The 15,489-nt window shown below is 38.7% G+C and overlaps 1 protein-coding gene across 1 annotated transcript in view; it reads right to left on the reverse strand.

The window, feature by feature from the left end:
• Positions 1-15,489, reverse strand: part of MYT1L (myelin transcription factor 1 like) — an 81,635-nt gene that overhangs the window by 14,453 nt on the left and 51,693 nt on the right. Inside the window, exons 11-12 of the mRNA XM_029086955.1 lie at positions 11,007-11,090; positions 9,433-9,654 (exon numbers count right to left, since the gene is read on the reverse strand). Of these exons, the coding sequence (XP_028942788.1) occupies positions 9,433-9,654; positions 11,007-11,090 (306 nt within the window). The remainder of the gene's footprint in view (positions 1-9,432; positions 9,655-11,006; positions 11,091-15,489) is intronic.

Consider the following 15,489-nt stretch of genomic DNA (forward strand, 5'->3'; position numbering starts at 1 on the left):
AAAACTGTGCATAAATCTCTCATTTATTCTCTGGTGAGTGAGGTAGCACTGCAGCACATTGCATGATTTAGAGGTGACCCTAGCACTAAGTTATGGGGATGGAGTGCACACTTAATGGAGCACCACTGAGCACCCCAGGAGCTGGGAGCTGGCTACTGCAAAGTTTATCAGCCTCTCTGCTGTCCTGTGACCGCATACAACAGGATAGATAACTTGGAAGACCAGTGGATTTACTGGTCAGTCAAACAGGACATGTACTGTGAAGGAGAAGACAGGCTGAGAATTCCCTGTATATAAGCAGGTAAGGTATATCTCTAGCTACCTACCTCTGCTTAGTGCTCTTGGGCAACTAAAAATGTCAAGTGATCTATTTAGTGCCCAAGCCCAGCTCACTTAGGCACTTAAAATGAAGCACAGTTTCTCTAGGCACTTGTATAGACAGCAGAGGGAAAAAAAGTACTTCAAGAGGAAAATTCATCCCACCTGAAATCTAAAAAGCCATCCAGTCATCTCTGCTTTTTAAATGGGCTATCTCTGGAACGAGGACAAACAGGCTTATAACCAGAGAGCTTCTGCTAAGTGCCTGAAATCAAGGAGATGTCACATTGCAAGCACCTGTACAAATCACTGACTGCTGTCATTTGTCTGGTGTGCTCAGGAAAATGATTTTTCTTGTTTATATTGTGTAGTCTGCTTTTTCTAATATGAATTTCATATTACTTTGTCCTTGACTCTCCCACAGTAGGTAAACTTCTTAAGCCCTTTTAGATTAGCTCTCTGTTAGGAGTCTTCCAGTTTAAGGGACAGTACATCTGATTAAAATGCTATTCCATCCCCAGCTCACAATGAAAAAAACTGGTAGAACTAACCACAGTCAAAGGGCCTAACTCAACAATGAGGCTCTGCATTTAATAACTTCTGTTTTTTGCCAAATTTTAACTGAAGCTACTAGAATCTTCCATGGCAGGCTCTTTTTTTTTTTTTTTCCTGAATGTCACAGGAAAAAAAAAAATCAATTTCTCGGGATATACTTGTATACCATTGTTTTGTTCATGTACCTTATTTTGTCCACACTGAGAGGAAAAAAAGCCTTAATGATTCAGTGAATATCACTAATTGGAGCAAGACTTGACATTTTACAGAGTATTGCTGTCCTCATGAAACCGAAAGTAGATTGGGCAGAATTCTAAACCTCTGACAGACTGCCATTTGGACATGCTCTGTAGATGTCAGTTACTGTTTGGCTGCCAGATCCTCCGTGTACATTGTGTGTACAACAACTGAGAACGCTGTTGCTGCCATCACCCCCATTCAGGGCTGCAGAGCCTGGAGCAGAAGGCTGCTTGCTGGAAGCATCACCAGTGAGACTGCCTGTCCTGTTCTGCCAGCACTCAGGAGAAGCTACCTGAGGGCCAGCTACCCCTCAAATGCTGAGGACTGAGAAACAAGAAGAAAGACCAAACAGGAGCCATGGGAACAGAGAAGGGAAGAGGGCCACCACAGATGCAGGAGAGGACAAGGATGGGAAGAAGAAGAAGGTGTGGAAAAGTGATTTAAAAAGACCCTTTTCACTTAAGCTTATGGGTCAACATAAATTTCCTAAGTCAATAAATCCTTTGTACTACTGGATCCACCTCACAGATTTTAGTTTAATTTTATTATTATTCTTTTTGTGTATTATTACATTTAATTGCTATGTTTATCTTCTTGGAGATGTCAGCACTTTTGCATGTCTGTCATCTTTCAGTAATGTCACCATGATGACATTTATCATTGTCAGTTGTAACTATTGTTAAATGCAGTGAGTTTGGTTAGTTCCTCTGTACTGTTAACATTGCATGACTTTCTCCTGAGGAATTGCAATGTAGAGCTTGTAGGAAAAAAAATAAAAGGTGGGAAACAGCAAAACAAACCAATGGCAGGGAGGGGACAGGCAGATTAAAAATAAATAAACAAACACCCTAAACAACTTAAAAAAAACCTACCAGGGAAAAAGTGAAAGAATAAGAATTAAGAGTGAATTAACGTTGACTCAAATGTCACATTCTGTGAACTTATTGTAGCAAAACATAAAACAAAGGACAAGAGTTGACTTGACGAGAGGCCGGGCTAGAAATAGATGCAATCAAATAATTTATTGAGTTGTATATTAAAAGCTTCTTACAAACCTGGAGTTTGACAGTATTTATATTTCATAGACAGATAAATGGAAGAACAAGAAAAATTTTCTCTCTGTAAAGTTTTTACCATTTCCAACGCTATCTTCAACATAGCACAGGAACACCTTTCAAAAGTGCTTTTTAGCCTTTGCTTCCCTATGGATATAATTGCTGGACACAAATTCCTCACAAACATGGTATTTCAGAAGTTTATAGCATCCTGAAAATTCATCTGTCAGTTTGGATTCTTTGTGTTTTAAAGGATGCTCACAATTATTTTTTTGTTGTTTTTATACAATGTATTTTATCATGACAAATCTCATTTTTGCACTGTGTATTAGTATGCACCTTCTGGTATCTTTAATTTGCATTAGTCCATAGTGAACGTTGCATGATATATATATGTATGGAATCTCAGATCTGATATAACTTTACATTATATTTTCAATTGTTTAATAAAGCTCCTAAGTTTTCCTCTCTGCATTTATTTGCAAATACCAGGAAACTTTTTTTTAAAATTGAAGTTTTATTTCAAATAAGCTTCCTGTCCTGCCGAAAACCTAACACCTGCTAGGAACCAATTACCTCCATCTAAATTCTAGGAACTTCCATTTCTCCATGAAGTCAAAGAAGTAACTGGCATTTAGTATCTCAGACAATTTAGGATAACATAAGTCCTGCTGTCTTATCTATGGGCCTCACACAACACTGCGTCAACACAAAGGCTATTTCAGGTCCAAGACTCTGCAGGACCGATTTTGCTCAAATAACAAAGGTTGAAAGCCTATGTAGAAACACAATAATCAGAATAATCTGAGGCCTTCTCACTCTCTTTGTAACCATATAGCTCATTTCTAAAAGACTCATTCACTGAACTAATGTAAAGTATTTTTACGCTTTTAAATACTGAAGCTGAGAAATGCTAATGCTAAGAGAGGATGTGACTTCAGGCAAACAAGAACTGAAAGCTCTACAATAATTTAGGAGCAAATTTGCAGGCACTAAAACATGTTTGGAGAGGCAAAGAATCTGGATTAGAGACCTACTGCCCCTTTGGCACACTGCATATAAGCAGCCACCCCAGATAAACCCTGGGGTGAGCTGCTGTTCTCTGGACAGAGGCTCAAGCTGCAGCCCTGAGCACCAGGAGGTTTGACCATTTGACCGTTCAAGCCTTCCCTTCAGAAGCTGAGGTTGATGACATGGGTTTTTTAGACAATATGTATTTCTAGCAAAGCAGATTTCATGAGAAAAAAGATCTGCACATGAAAATTTACATCTCTATCCTCTTTCCTCATGTGTCATCTCTCAAATGCTTTGAGTGTTTGGGAGCTCAGAGGTTCTCTGAGGATCTGTGTGAGTGTTGGTATCTGTCTGCTTCTAGCATGCAGCTGCTGGGGGCAGCTCCTGTCCTCAGTTTTTAAATTTTTATCTTTTTATCTCTTCCTAATCTGCCTATTCTCAGGCTTAGCAATGCAGCTGTGCAGCTCAGAGCTGAGACCAACCTAGAATTTTTGGAGGAAACAACATTGGCAGAGCTCCTTCACCTCAGGACATGCACGTGAGGTGACAGTTGAACTGGGAGCACTGTTCTGACCGCCTTACCATTACCTAGGCCTTCCCACACATAAAGTGGATAGTCCACACCAGTAATATGTAAACATTTCCCATAACCACCTCACAATTTTTACATACATTCCTTCAGAAGGGAAAAGGCACTGGATGATGTTCATTACTTCCTCCCAGCATATCCAGGTATTTTTCAGACAGTGGCATGCCCTTGCTGCTTAAACACAAATTCTATTCTATAAACTTGTTTATGCACCTTGGAGTCTCAGTGTCCTCAGCAAGGATACAGACACACTAGAGAAAAATTCCCCCTCTCCACATTTTGATTTCTATTTAGCATTAGCTTGTAAATGGGGAAAATACTTCAAATTTTATAATCTCCTGTATATTATAGCTCCACTGGCATATGTTTTTGTGCTGGTTCTGGCTGGGATAGAGTTGATTTTCTTCATAGTAGCTGGTAGGTGGCTATGTTTTGTGCTGAAAACAGTGTTGAAAATACAGAGAGGTTTTAGTTACTACTAAGCAGCATTTACACAGAGTTAAGGACTTTTCTGCTTCTCACACCACCCCACCAGCGAGTAGGCTGGGGGTGCGCAAGAAGCTGGGAGGGGACATAGCTGGGACACCTGACCCCAACTGACCAAAGGGATATCCCAGACCATTTGACACTGGGATCAGTGATAAAAGCTGGAGGAAGAAGGAGGAAGGGAGAACATTCAGAGTTATGGCATTTTTCTTCCTAATTCCCTGTTATGCATGATGGAGCCCTGCTTTCCTGGGGATGGCTGAACACCTGCCTGCTGATGGGAAGCAGTAAATTAATTCCATGTTTTGCTCTGCTTATGTGGACAACTTTTGCTTTACTTATTAAACTGTCTTTGCCTCAAGCCATGAGTTCTCTCACTTTTACCCCTGAGATACTCTCCCCCATCCTGCTGGGAGGGAGCGAGCAGCTGCGTGGTGTTAAACGTACTGCGTCCAGTTCTGGAGCCCCCAACATAAGAAAGACATGGACCAGTTGGAACAAGTCCAGAGAAGGGCCACCAGGATGATCCGCGGGCGGGAGCACCTCTCCTATGAAGACAGGCTGAAAGAGTTGGGGCTGTTCAGCCTGGAAAAGAGAAGGCTCCGGGGAGATCTCATAGCGGCCTTCCAGTACCTGAAGGGGGCCTACAAGAAAGCTGGGGAGGGACTTTTCATAAGGGCAACTAATGACAAGACAAGGGGAAATGGGTTTAAACTGAAAGAGGGCAGGTTTAGATTAGATATTAGGAAGAAGTTCTTTACTGTAAGGGTGGTCAGACACTGGAACAGGTTGCCCAAGGAAGTTGTTGATGCCCCCTCCCTGGAAGTGTTTAAGACCAGGCTGGATGAGGCTTTGAGCAACCTGATCTAGTGGAAGGTGTCCCTGCTGAGGGCAGGGGGATTGGAACTAGATGATCTTTGAGGTCCCTTCCAATCCAAACCATTCTATGATTCTATGATTCTATGAAACCACAACAGTTTTCCATAGTAAAGGGAATTTAAAAGCTACATTACTGTGTTTGAAATGGGTGAACACTGACTAAATAAAAGTGGGCAGGAGATGGGAGCAAGAACATTGTTTTAGATCTGAAAAGGTATTTCTGAATGTAATTTACACTGAAGTCAGCACAAGCACATTTCCCTTTCTGTGCTAAGGAGCAGGGTTTCTAAATCCAAGTATATTCTGAGAAAGTCCTCAACTGATTGTTGTATTAGAAATTATGCCATTCAGAAAAATATTCTAAAATCAAATATGAGGATGTAAAGGCATGTTGAAGAACCAAACTGGAAAGCTATGGTATAATAACCAATTTACATTTCACTATAACCTGTTTAATTTACTTATCTACTGACTCCATGCTTACATGCCTTCCAATTCATTTTCATATTGCTGATAGGTCACCTAATGTCACATTAGCCTCTGCTGCTAGCACAGGCTCTTTTTTGAAGTATAGCACTCTTCAGTCTATGTTTCAAGTCCCTTCTGATAACCCTCTGTTGCCATTCTTTCCTATGCAAAACTCCTTAACAAAATAAGACTAATCATACAAATTTCTGCAGCCAGTCATGGCTAACATTAAATAAACAGAAACCTTTTTTGGTGCCTTTGTTCATAGGATAAGATTTATCAAACTGAAGTCTGTGACTTTTTCAATTGACTACTTCGTTCTACTTTAGAAGCATGTGTGTACAAATATGCATATATTTTAATTCCAGACTATGTAATACCAGTTGCAGCAGGTATTTAAGTACCAATTTCACAGAATCACAGAATGGTGGGGGTTGGAAGGGACCTCAGGAGATCATCTAGTCCAACCCCCCTGCCAAAGCAGGTTCCCTACGCCAGGTTACACAGGACGTGCTGGATTTACCAGCACTTGTGGATCTTCTCAAGGGCCCATTGATATCAGTGGAATTACACCATGTATACAAGGTGCAACAGCAGCTCCAAGAAATCTTTGCCTCAGAAACCTCTCTCTCCCTATATATATATATTAATTAATGCAACAGTTGGCATCATTTTCACAAGCCAATCTGCCATTCCAGATTCCAGAGTATTACAGCTGCTTTGATAATAGCACATTAACAGCTGTCTATGAATGGCAGAATATAAAATCTCAAATAACACATTAAGGACACTACACATGCAATTAAGACTTAGAGAAGTCTGGTAATAGAAAAAAATATTTGTACCAGGGAAGAAAAGTGACCTATCAGGAGAGAGGCAAGCTGTACTGCCAAAATTGAAGACTTTTAACTACTACTTCCCTAGGAGATTTTACTGACTCAATTAATGGTTATAAATTTGCTTTCTCCCCATGCATACTGAACACAGCTATACCTGCAAAAGGCTGTACATAAGCCTGATTTCAGTGTGTAATTGTCATAGCATTGCTTCTCTTCTGAAGATGGTGTTTGAGATTTATGGCCATATCTGTAGATCAAAATGTTGCTAGAGGTAGAGGATGAGACCACAGCCTATTAAAATGGATATGCTAAAAGTGAGGGGATATTCCATCTTTATGTAAGGAAATGCATAGTCTATAATTTAGGTGGGACTGAATTCCAGATTAGGACACCTGGGTTTAAAGGCCTATCTGAGAACTAAGTGTCAAATCCACCAAAGAGTTCTGGGGCCCAGCCCATTCATTTAACAAAGCTAGCACACTTCCAGATACCCTGAGAAGCACATTCAGCTCTCAGCTGTCGCAATCAAAGAATGAGAATGTGTCACAAATCTTCAGTCATTTTTGCCAGCCCAGTATGTCCATCTTACATGCCCCATCAACACATAAAGTGTCTCTTTGCAGCCAGGGGAATCCCACTCCCTGTTGATGCACTTAGTGACATAGGCAACAGCTCTGATCAAAGGCAGGTGTCTACTCCACAGGTGAAGTGAACAACTCTCCAGGATTCATTGACTGCATTCACTGGAGGAGGAGTAAAAGCACCTTGTTCACCTATAAGTAGATTCCTAAAGCAGGTGAATTGTTCGGAAGCTCAGTCCTACGTGGAGTTTGATTCCGTTGTCCATATACAGGTATGAAATGCCATTTGAGAAGACATATCATCAAGGCTGGTAAACTTGACACTAGACCTACCACAGATGTGTGCTTTTCTGAGCAACAGCTAGAGGCCACATAAATTATCCCAAGGCATGTAAAACAGCTTCAAGTGCTTTTCTTTGTGTGAGCAAATGAACTAAGCACTTTTATCAGCATCTTAAGAACTCTACAAGAATTAATCAGATTTTGAAAATAATATGTCTTGTTATTAATATTGCCATAGCTAATGGAAGCAACAAGAAATTGTTAAACTTGCTAACAACAACTTAAATTATCATCACTTTGTTACATCAAGACAATTAAGTAAGATCAATCTACTTCAGTCAGCCTTTTTAAGCAACCTTTCATCTTTTGGTGCTCTCCTCTAACAATGGACCTTTTTGCCCAAAACGAGTCTTATAAGGTAAGCCTTTTACATTTCTCAGTTTCTACTTAAGATGATGGTACTCAAGCAAGCACATGGCTGCTATGTGGCTAAATGTGATATTTAGGTTTCTCCATTGCAAAAAAAAAAAAAAGAATTTACATTTTATTCTATATTTTTCATGAAAACTTTTCTATTTAAAAAAATCTCTAGGTGCCCTTTGCCCTTTAATTTTGAAGAACAGTTAAATTAATGTCAGTATGTTATTTTTAGAAGTTAGTTATTCTTGTTGCAAGAATTTTTTCCTTGAAAATGTAAATAGTATGTAAATACTCCTTGAAAGCAATCTCTCAGTAATTATATTGTACCTTTCAACTACAGGTAAAATCATTCCAAAATTTTAATGACAGATCCCTGTGAGTTAAATAAATGTTACACCATTATGAAGAAAGCTAAACTGAAATATAAACACTAATACCAGTACTTTACTGAAAGTCAGAAACTTAAATCCACATGTGGACATCTGCACAAATGTTTGGGGTTTTCACATCTGCCACTCCCTAAAGCCTATGGGAGCTGCAGGCTGTGTAATACATTTGACCACTTAGGCAGCACCTCAAGTCAGGGACCAGAATCCCTTCATGGTAGGCACCATACAAAGACTGAGCAGAAGCCAGCTCTGAACCTGAACAGTAAATAGGAACCATGTGAACAAAGTCTGGAGAGGTTGCAGTATGGCTAGGGCTTTTGAGTTAAGCTATAAAGGGTTGTCAAATAAAGAATCAAAGGAAATAGTTACAGGAAAGAGAAGGGAGAAGAACACTTTTCACCTCTCTATCTAGAACTGACTACAAAACAAGATCAGTTGGTTTAGTTTACTAAAAGGTATGGAAGTTCAGCTGTGGTCTGCCTGGAGAAGGGTGACAAATTAGGCACATTGGTTTGACATATTTGAAATTATAGTGTTTTGTATTAGTGATTATATAATAGGAAATTTGTTCTGACATTAGTCATGTTCAGGCTGAGATTCCTACCCAAAGCTTCAAGAACACCCTTGCTTCCTCATAAGCTAATATCTAAAATGGCAGCAAGATTTATCCCTAATAGATTGGACAATTTCCCTTCCTTAGTATCTTAAAAGCAATGAAGAATGTCATCACTGAAGTTCTCTTATTTTTGCTAAGTTTATGAAAAATTTGGTTTGTATTGCTCTTGTCAAATATTTGTATTCCATCAGTTTTAATTAATCTACTGTATTCTACATTTATTGTTTTAAGCTAACATTTTCATTAGCAAATGAGTAAAAGTACTTTGTTATTATGGAACTGGTTCCTTAAATTCTTCAGTTCCATGCTTTGATGATTGGGAATCAACAATGTGTTTGACATCTCTGAAAATCAGGAGGATTCAGATGTGTATTACAAAGTTTATCCTAAGGTAATTTGTCCAGACTCACTCAATAAAGCAGTAGCACATTTACAGTTATTGTCATGCACATTTTTTCCCCTAAAATTTGCTGCATATTATATATTCAAATTCAGGTCTCCACCTGCAAGGACTTACATAAAAAAACCCATGTGTCTTGATTTCCAGTTATCTACAAATATATGTAGAAGATTATTTTTCAAAGTAGTAAAGAAATTCTAAAGGAACTGAGAAATGCCATGACAAAAAGCTGTATTCCAAATATTACTAACCTTATTTAAATAATAAGCATAAATGAAAAATATTAGCCATAGTTACTCACCTACGATGAGTAAGAAAACTACCACTGACATGTCCTGAGCCATCACATCCCGGGGTTGGACATGACATTCCTTCCGTCTTCACTGACTTCCAAGAGAACTGTGAACCATTTAGGTACCCATCCTTTTGCCTTTTGGCAGCTAGAGGACACCCTGACGCACTGCGATGGGATGCATATTTTCCAGTTATATGACCCTGACCATCACAACCAGGAACTGGACATCTGGATAGCAGATAGATGAGATAAACTTTATTGTCTTGCCATCATATACCTGGTAGCCTCTACAACAAAGTCAAAATAAACCCGACATGAAAAGAAAAGAACAATCATGCACTGTGGTCTTAAAAATAGTCAAGATACCCTGTCGTGGGTAAAATCGCAAGCAGAATTTTATTAATATGAAACAAACATGTTCTTTGATAAACTGTAAGGAGGCTAGCCAGTAGACAAAGTCAGAGCTGTTAATACTGTGCAATTTCAACAAAAGGACTGAGATATATATTTGAATTGCAGGTATTCATTACAGTAAATATCACACTAGAATTGAAATGCTGGCTACTGAGCTCCACTCAGCAGGGAAATTACCCTTAAAAGCTCTATAAGCATAAAATCCTATTTAGTATAACCTATTTATGTGTACGGAATCTAATGAAGACTTGTCTGAGGTCATGAAAATGTCTGGTATATACAGATAGGTATAAAGTGATCATAGCACCTCATCAGAAATACTGAGCACTTTTAACCACTCGCTGAATAGGAGAGATTATAACAAACTACATGCTACAGCCTAGAGAGATCAATGAAGGCTGTTCCATATTCATCTGATATTTTTCCTTACTTGGGTATTCCCCCATACATTTGCCCTGTATACTTCTAAAAAAAAAATAATCAGGGTTAGAAGGAATGGGTTAGAATCTTCAAAGTGAAATGTCTCAAGAAAATAATGGGGTTTTTTTTCAGTATGCTGCTACATAACACATGCCAAAACACGGCCAATTACTTCACTATTTGCCCTACTCTAAAATATTGCTGTAACTCTCCACCAAGGATCCAGTTCTGAATGTTCTAAGCAGTCACTACACCTGCTGAGCTCAGTGGCCACTGGTATCAGAGCACATTACAAGAAGAAACCAAGACCTATAGGTAGGCATTTGTTCCTCTTGCAAACTGCATAAACAATCCAATTTGTTGCAGCAATCTCATATAATGTTCCTATAACTACATACACATATACACATAATTACATATCTGTTCCTGTAACTACTTTATTTAGCATGTAAGGTTTGTCTGTAGTATGCAAACACATTTAAAGCTTTTTTAGGAGATAAAGATCTATGTGATTTTTTAATTTAATGTGAAAAACATTTGAAATGGTTTCTAAATTACAGAAGATTGTATCCTTGGCTAGAATAAATCAGTACAGATCCTTGATTTGCAGTTCACTCATAAAAATCAGTGTGGTTATCTGCTCTTGGATAACTATCACAGAATAATATTTATGCCTTAATAAAAAGATGAAGATATGTATGACCTTATAAAACACATGGAGGCCCTTTGACAATATTTGTTCTCACCTAATTGGCTCTTGGTCTTCTTTGTCTTCCTTGCTTTGTGCTATCCTGATTCCACTTTTCTTTGCTCGCGGACAGCCTGAAAGACTGAGTGAAAGAAACCATTTTAAAATGCAGTTTCTCATTCTTGGGTACAGTTTACAAGGGATACACTTTGTATCTGAAAAACTGGCAGAACAGGTAATCCTGTTCAGTTTCCAAAATCAAAACTCAGGTAATAAGGAGAGCTGCAGTATGCAGCCGCGAGGGGGAATCCGCCTATCTCAGTTTGTGATGCAGGACAGGGCTGCGGGCACTGTGCAGACCACACGCACAGGCGGTCCCCGAGGAGCCAGGAAAAGCAGCTCTTCAACTCTCTGCCTAATAATCCCTCCAGCTGACTCAGCAACAGCAGCAGCAGCGACAGCTCTAAATGGAATAGAAGGCAGTGTTTCAGGGCTGAGAGACATTATGTCCTCTGTCTGAGAGAGACAGAAGAATAGGCTCATAAAACAGAAGTCTTTGAATCTCTTGGTAGGAGTAAAGATTTCTCCGGGGAGCACATTGGAAACACTACCACCTTCTCAAATATCATGTAAGAATCCTATAAAATGATTGAATAAAACCAGTCAGAGTTCAGAGCTGTACAATGCCTTCCTGAGAAAGAGTTTAAGGGCTCAGAACTCAACAAGACAAAAAGATTTGGTAGAGATGAAATTTTATGTCAGGTTAAGCAACATTACATTTAACTAGACACTGAGAATGTAGTTTTTAACTACACAAGGTGGAAAAAGATATACCTGTTCCAAGATTCTATAAGCTCATCCTTCCCTTTGCATATGAAGAATTCATTATAGAAAACACGTGGTAGATTTGACAATGACTTTAATAGGTATCTAAAGATTTTTTAAGTAGTCGCTATCTGACGACACAAATATGTCTATCAAAAAATCATGCTTTGTCCTCTATTTAAATGTTTTTTTTTCCATCTTAACATGTCAACATTAAAAAAGAAATCAAGCAGTAGAACACAGCCTTCAAAAGCATTGAGATGAGAGACAAAGTTGTGCCACTAAGTAAAAATTGCTTCAGAGAAAGAAACAAATTAGAAGACTAAATTTTTGTTTCAGAATAACAAAAGGTACTTCAGTGTTATATAGTAGATCCTGTCTTCAGGAACAAGAGACAGAAACAGTGGTAGCAAAATTTTCAGTTATTTTGTCATGTGAAGACCAGTAAGGACTGGGAGGAACAAGCACAGAAAAGGGTAATGCAATCACAGAATTCTGTGTTGGTAAATGAAAACCAGACAAAAATAGAGTTTACATCTTGTAAAGTCATAAATAAGGCAATTAAAGAAAGGAAAGAATGTTAGCATGAGATATTTGACATTGCCTAACAACCTTTTTTGAGATGGCATGGCTACATCAATAGTGGCAAACAGAAGGAACCTAGAATCTTGACCCAAGACCAGTAAACTCACATCTTTACCTCTAAACTGTCTGTAAAGCTTGACAGCCACGCCTATATTGCTTATGGAGAATGATCGGGACCCATGCTGAGCCCCAAGTCATACCTGAGAATCGCCTGGGAGACCAGGCAATTCTCAGGCCCAGGGTCAGTACTATATCAGGGGACATGCTAATGATTTAATAGTGTGGGCATCTGCGCTCTGATGCTTGGACCTGTGCTCTCATCCCATTTCATTTTCCTTTTTAAAGCAAGCTGCTGTTTAGTCAAACTTGCATAGCGCACACCAAAGTACCACAATTCCCCGTGTACAACTTAACCTCGGAAAGCCTGCGCCACTTAAAAATAGTTTTCTTCGAAAATGAAAATATCATAATCTGTAAGAAGACAGAGGCAGGAGGAACAGACTCTGAGGAATTTCGAATAAGAGGAAGCAGGCTCTGGGGCAAGGGGGCAGTTCAGGAACAGACTGGTACACTGCCCCCCATACAACCTGGACTACACAAAGTGAAGAGGAGAGAACAGGAGCTGCAGATATCCCTAGCTTATCTGTGAGACTAGTCATACCACTGTGTCAGAATAATCAGGTTTCGCATCTGAAAACTCACTAGTTAATAGAAATGCCTCAGAAAGCAATACTTTTTTTAGTAGGTGTACAGATGGGTATGCTTGTAGATGATGACATTTTCATACCAAAATCTGAATGAATTTCTGCCTTGACTAATGATTTAATGCTTTCTACATATTAAATCAATTTAATTATCATCTACTTATTGGTATTTTGGTGTATCATCTTTTTGCAATAGATCTTTCTATTCTGGCACTATGATTTATTAGAAAATTCTAAGACCTTCCAGGTCCTCTAAACACACATTTCCAACAGACAGCTTCTGAGGTTATGTTTAATTCATTTTCCCTCTGACAGCAGAGGAAAAACATATGTCAAGGATGAGCCTTTGCTTTATTTTTTTTTATCCTATAATAACCAAAAGCTATTAAAAAGTAAATATATTACTTCATTTTTATATCAGTTTAATTCCTTATATATGAAGACAAAAGACAAGGGAAATTCAACACCGGTATATGCTGATATAACTTCTTGCATGCATATGAACGGGTGTGTGGAACTGCAGAGTTATGGCAGAGTTAAATCTGCCTTCATGTGCACTTGCTGTTGAGCAGCCATTTTAAACACAAATGAAACCTAGACATCTTGGCAGCCATTTAGGAGAGAAGTTTGTAATTCCTTTCCTTCTGAAACTGAAAGGGTTGTAAGGTATGATATCCAATACAAATAAAAATGCTAATTCAAGAGGTAAACGCTAATTTTCCATGTGGGAATTAGAAATCTTCACTGAAAATGTGCTGTGGGGTCTTTCACAATTAATTGCTCCAGATGAAGGCTACTGGTTTGCTGCTCTTTTAAAAAGCGTGCATTTCACCAGCCTTACCACCTCAGAGAACGTTCTTGACAGATACCATGACCTGAACAGTGTGCGGCTGGCTCTGAGTAAATGTGACAGGTCTCCTGGGGACATCATTGGTTTTAAGGAAAGAAGATATTACTACTTCAGTGTCAGTGCCCCTGTGTCTGCAGGTAGCCAAGGACCTGGGGCTGCTGGAGGCCTTTTGGAAGACAAATGAAGGAGTTATGTGGTCAATATAGACATGGTGGCATTTCAAAAGGCTGAATGTGTTAAATCTCAATGGACTGGACAAATTCCAGATCAGTTAGTTTTGCAGAACTACTTTTTATGTCTTTATATGTACTGCATATGCTGCAGAATCAAATGAAAACTTGGTCCAGCACTGACCTGCAAAAATACAAGAACATAAGAATGTACAGATAAAACTAGGTAACACCATCCAGCTCACGGTCTGGTCCAGTGGCCAGGAGACAATACCCAGGGAAAGGGTTTAAAAAATGAGCCAACATGCAGTGATTCTTCCCTGCTAACCTTGCCAGCTTTTAGGTCTCTTGTTTGTGACACTTTGCCTTCTACATCTTCCCTGCCCTGCCTGTTTCTGGTTAAATAGATAACGAAATACATAAATAGCTTCCTGAAATAGCAAAGTTTGGGCATAGCTACACCAAGCATAGTTCTAGTAGAGGTGTGAGCTGATAAATCCACATACAGTTAAATGCATTTCTAAATGTGACTTTAAATGTCTCTGAAATGAGATTTAAACTCCTACATCAAGTAAGTGCTTCTAAAATGTTTACATCTTATCCTTTATAACGTCATTTATATTTCTGATGTTTGACTGTGCATTAGAGAAACTGCTATTGTGATCTTTCATTCTTACAGCATTTAAAGGCATGGCACATGCCCAATGTCTGTTATTTATATTTGGACTTTAAACTGTTTGCTTCTTTTACTGGAAATACATTTAAACTGTGAATTTGTGTATTGACTAGTTATAGCCAATTGTACAACTACAGGGACTTGGTAAAGCAAGCAAATATCCAGAGTCAACAGTATTACTAGGCATGGGAATAAAGAACCTTTACTAACAAAAGAGAGGTGGGGTACACCAGTATTCTTTGATTAAACAGTGGATAGCTATTTACAAAACATGGTGCTGCTCCTCTCTACTAATTTATAGTTATCAAATAGCCACAGGGGAATTGCTAATTACACAACATTCATAATGTTACCTCTACAGTGCTACCACAGTAATTCATTTTGGGATTACCAGTAATACACTAATTACTAAATGTGAAGCTTCTCTTTGGTCTCTGGTAAGGATCACAGTTATGGTTTAGACAGTCAAGGTAACAGCTTTCATCCATACATTTTTCTTTCTGTTCTGATATAGCTATGTGCAATGCTTTACAGTTTAAAAACAAGCCAAGCTTTATTCTGAAAGTTACTAACAAGGCTGGTGCATATCAGATAAAAAAGGTAGTTTTTCACTCTAATTAAAGCTAGTAAGGCTTCAGCTGGGAGAGGAGGTAAAGAATTGGGTCCAATTTTGCATTTCAAGAAATACAGAGGGAGTCTGGAAGAGATTGACAAGAACAATCACAATTTGT

The sequence above is a fragment of the Antrostomus carolinensis genome, unplaced genomic scaffold (assembly GCF_000700745.2).
Source record: "Antrostomus carolinensis isolate BGI_N321 unplaced genomic scaffold, ASM70074v2 scaffold13869, whole genome shotgun sequence".
In the NCBI taxonomy this organism is placed as follows: Eukaryota; Metazoa; Chordata; class Aves; order Caprimulgiformes; family Caprimulgidae; genus Antrostomus; species Antrostomus carolinensis.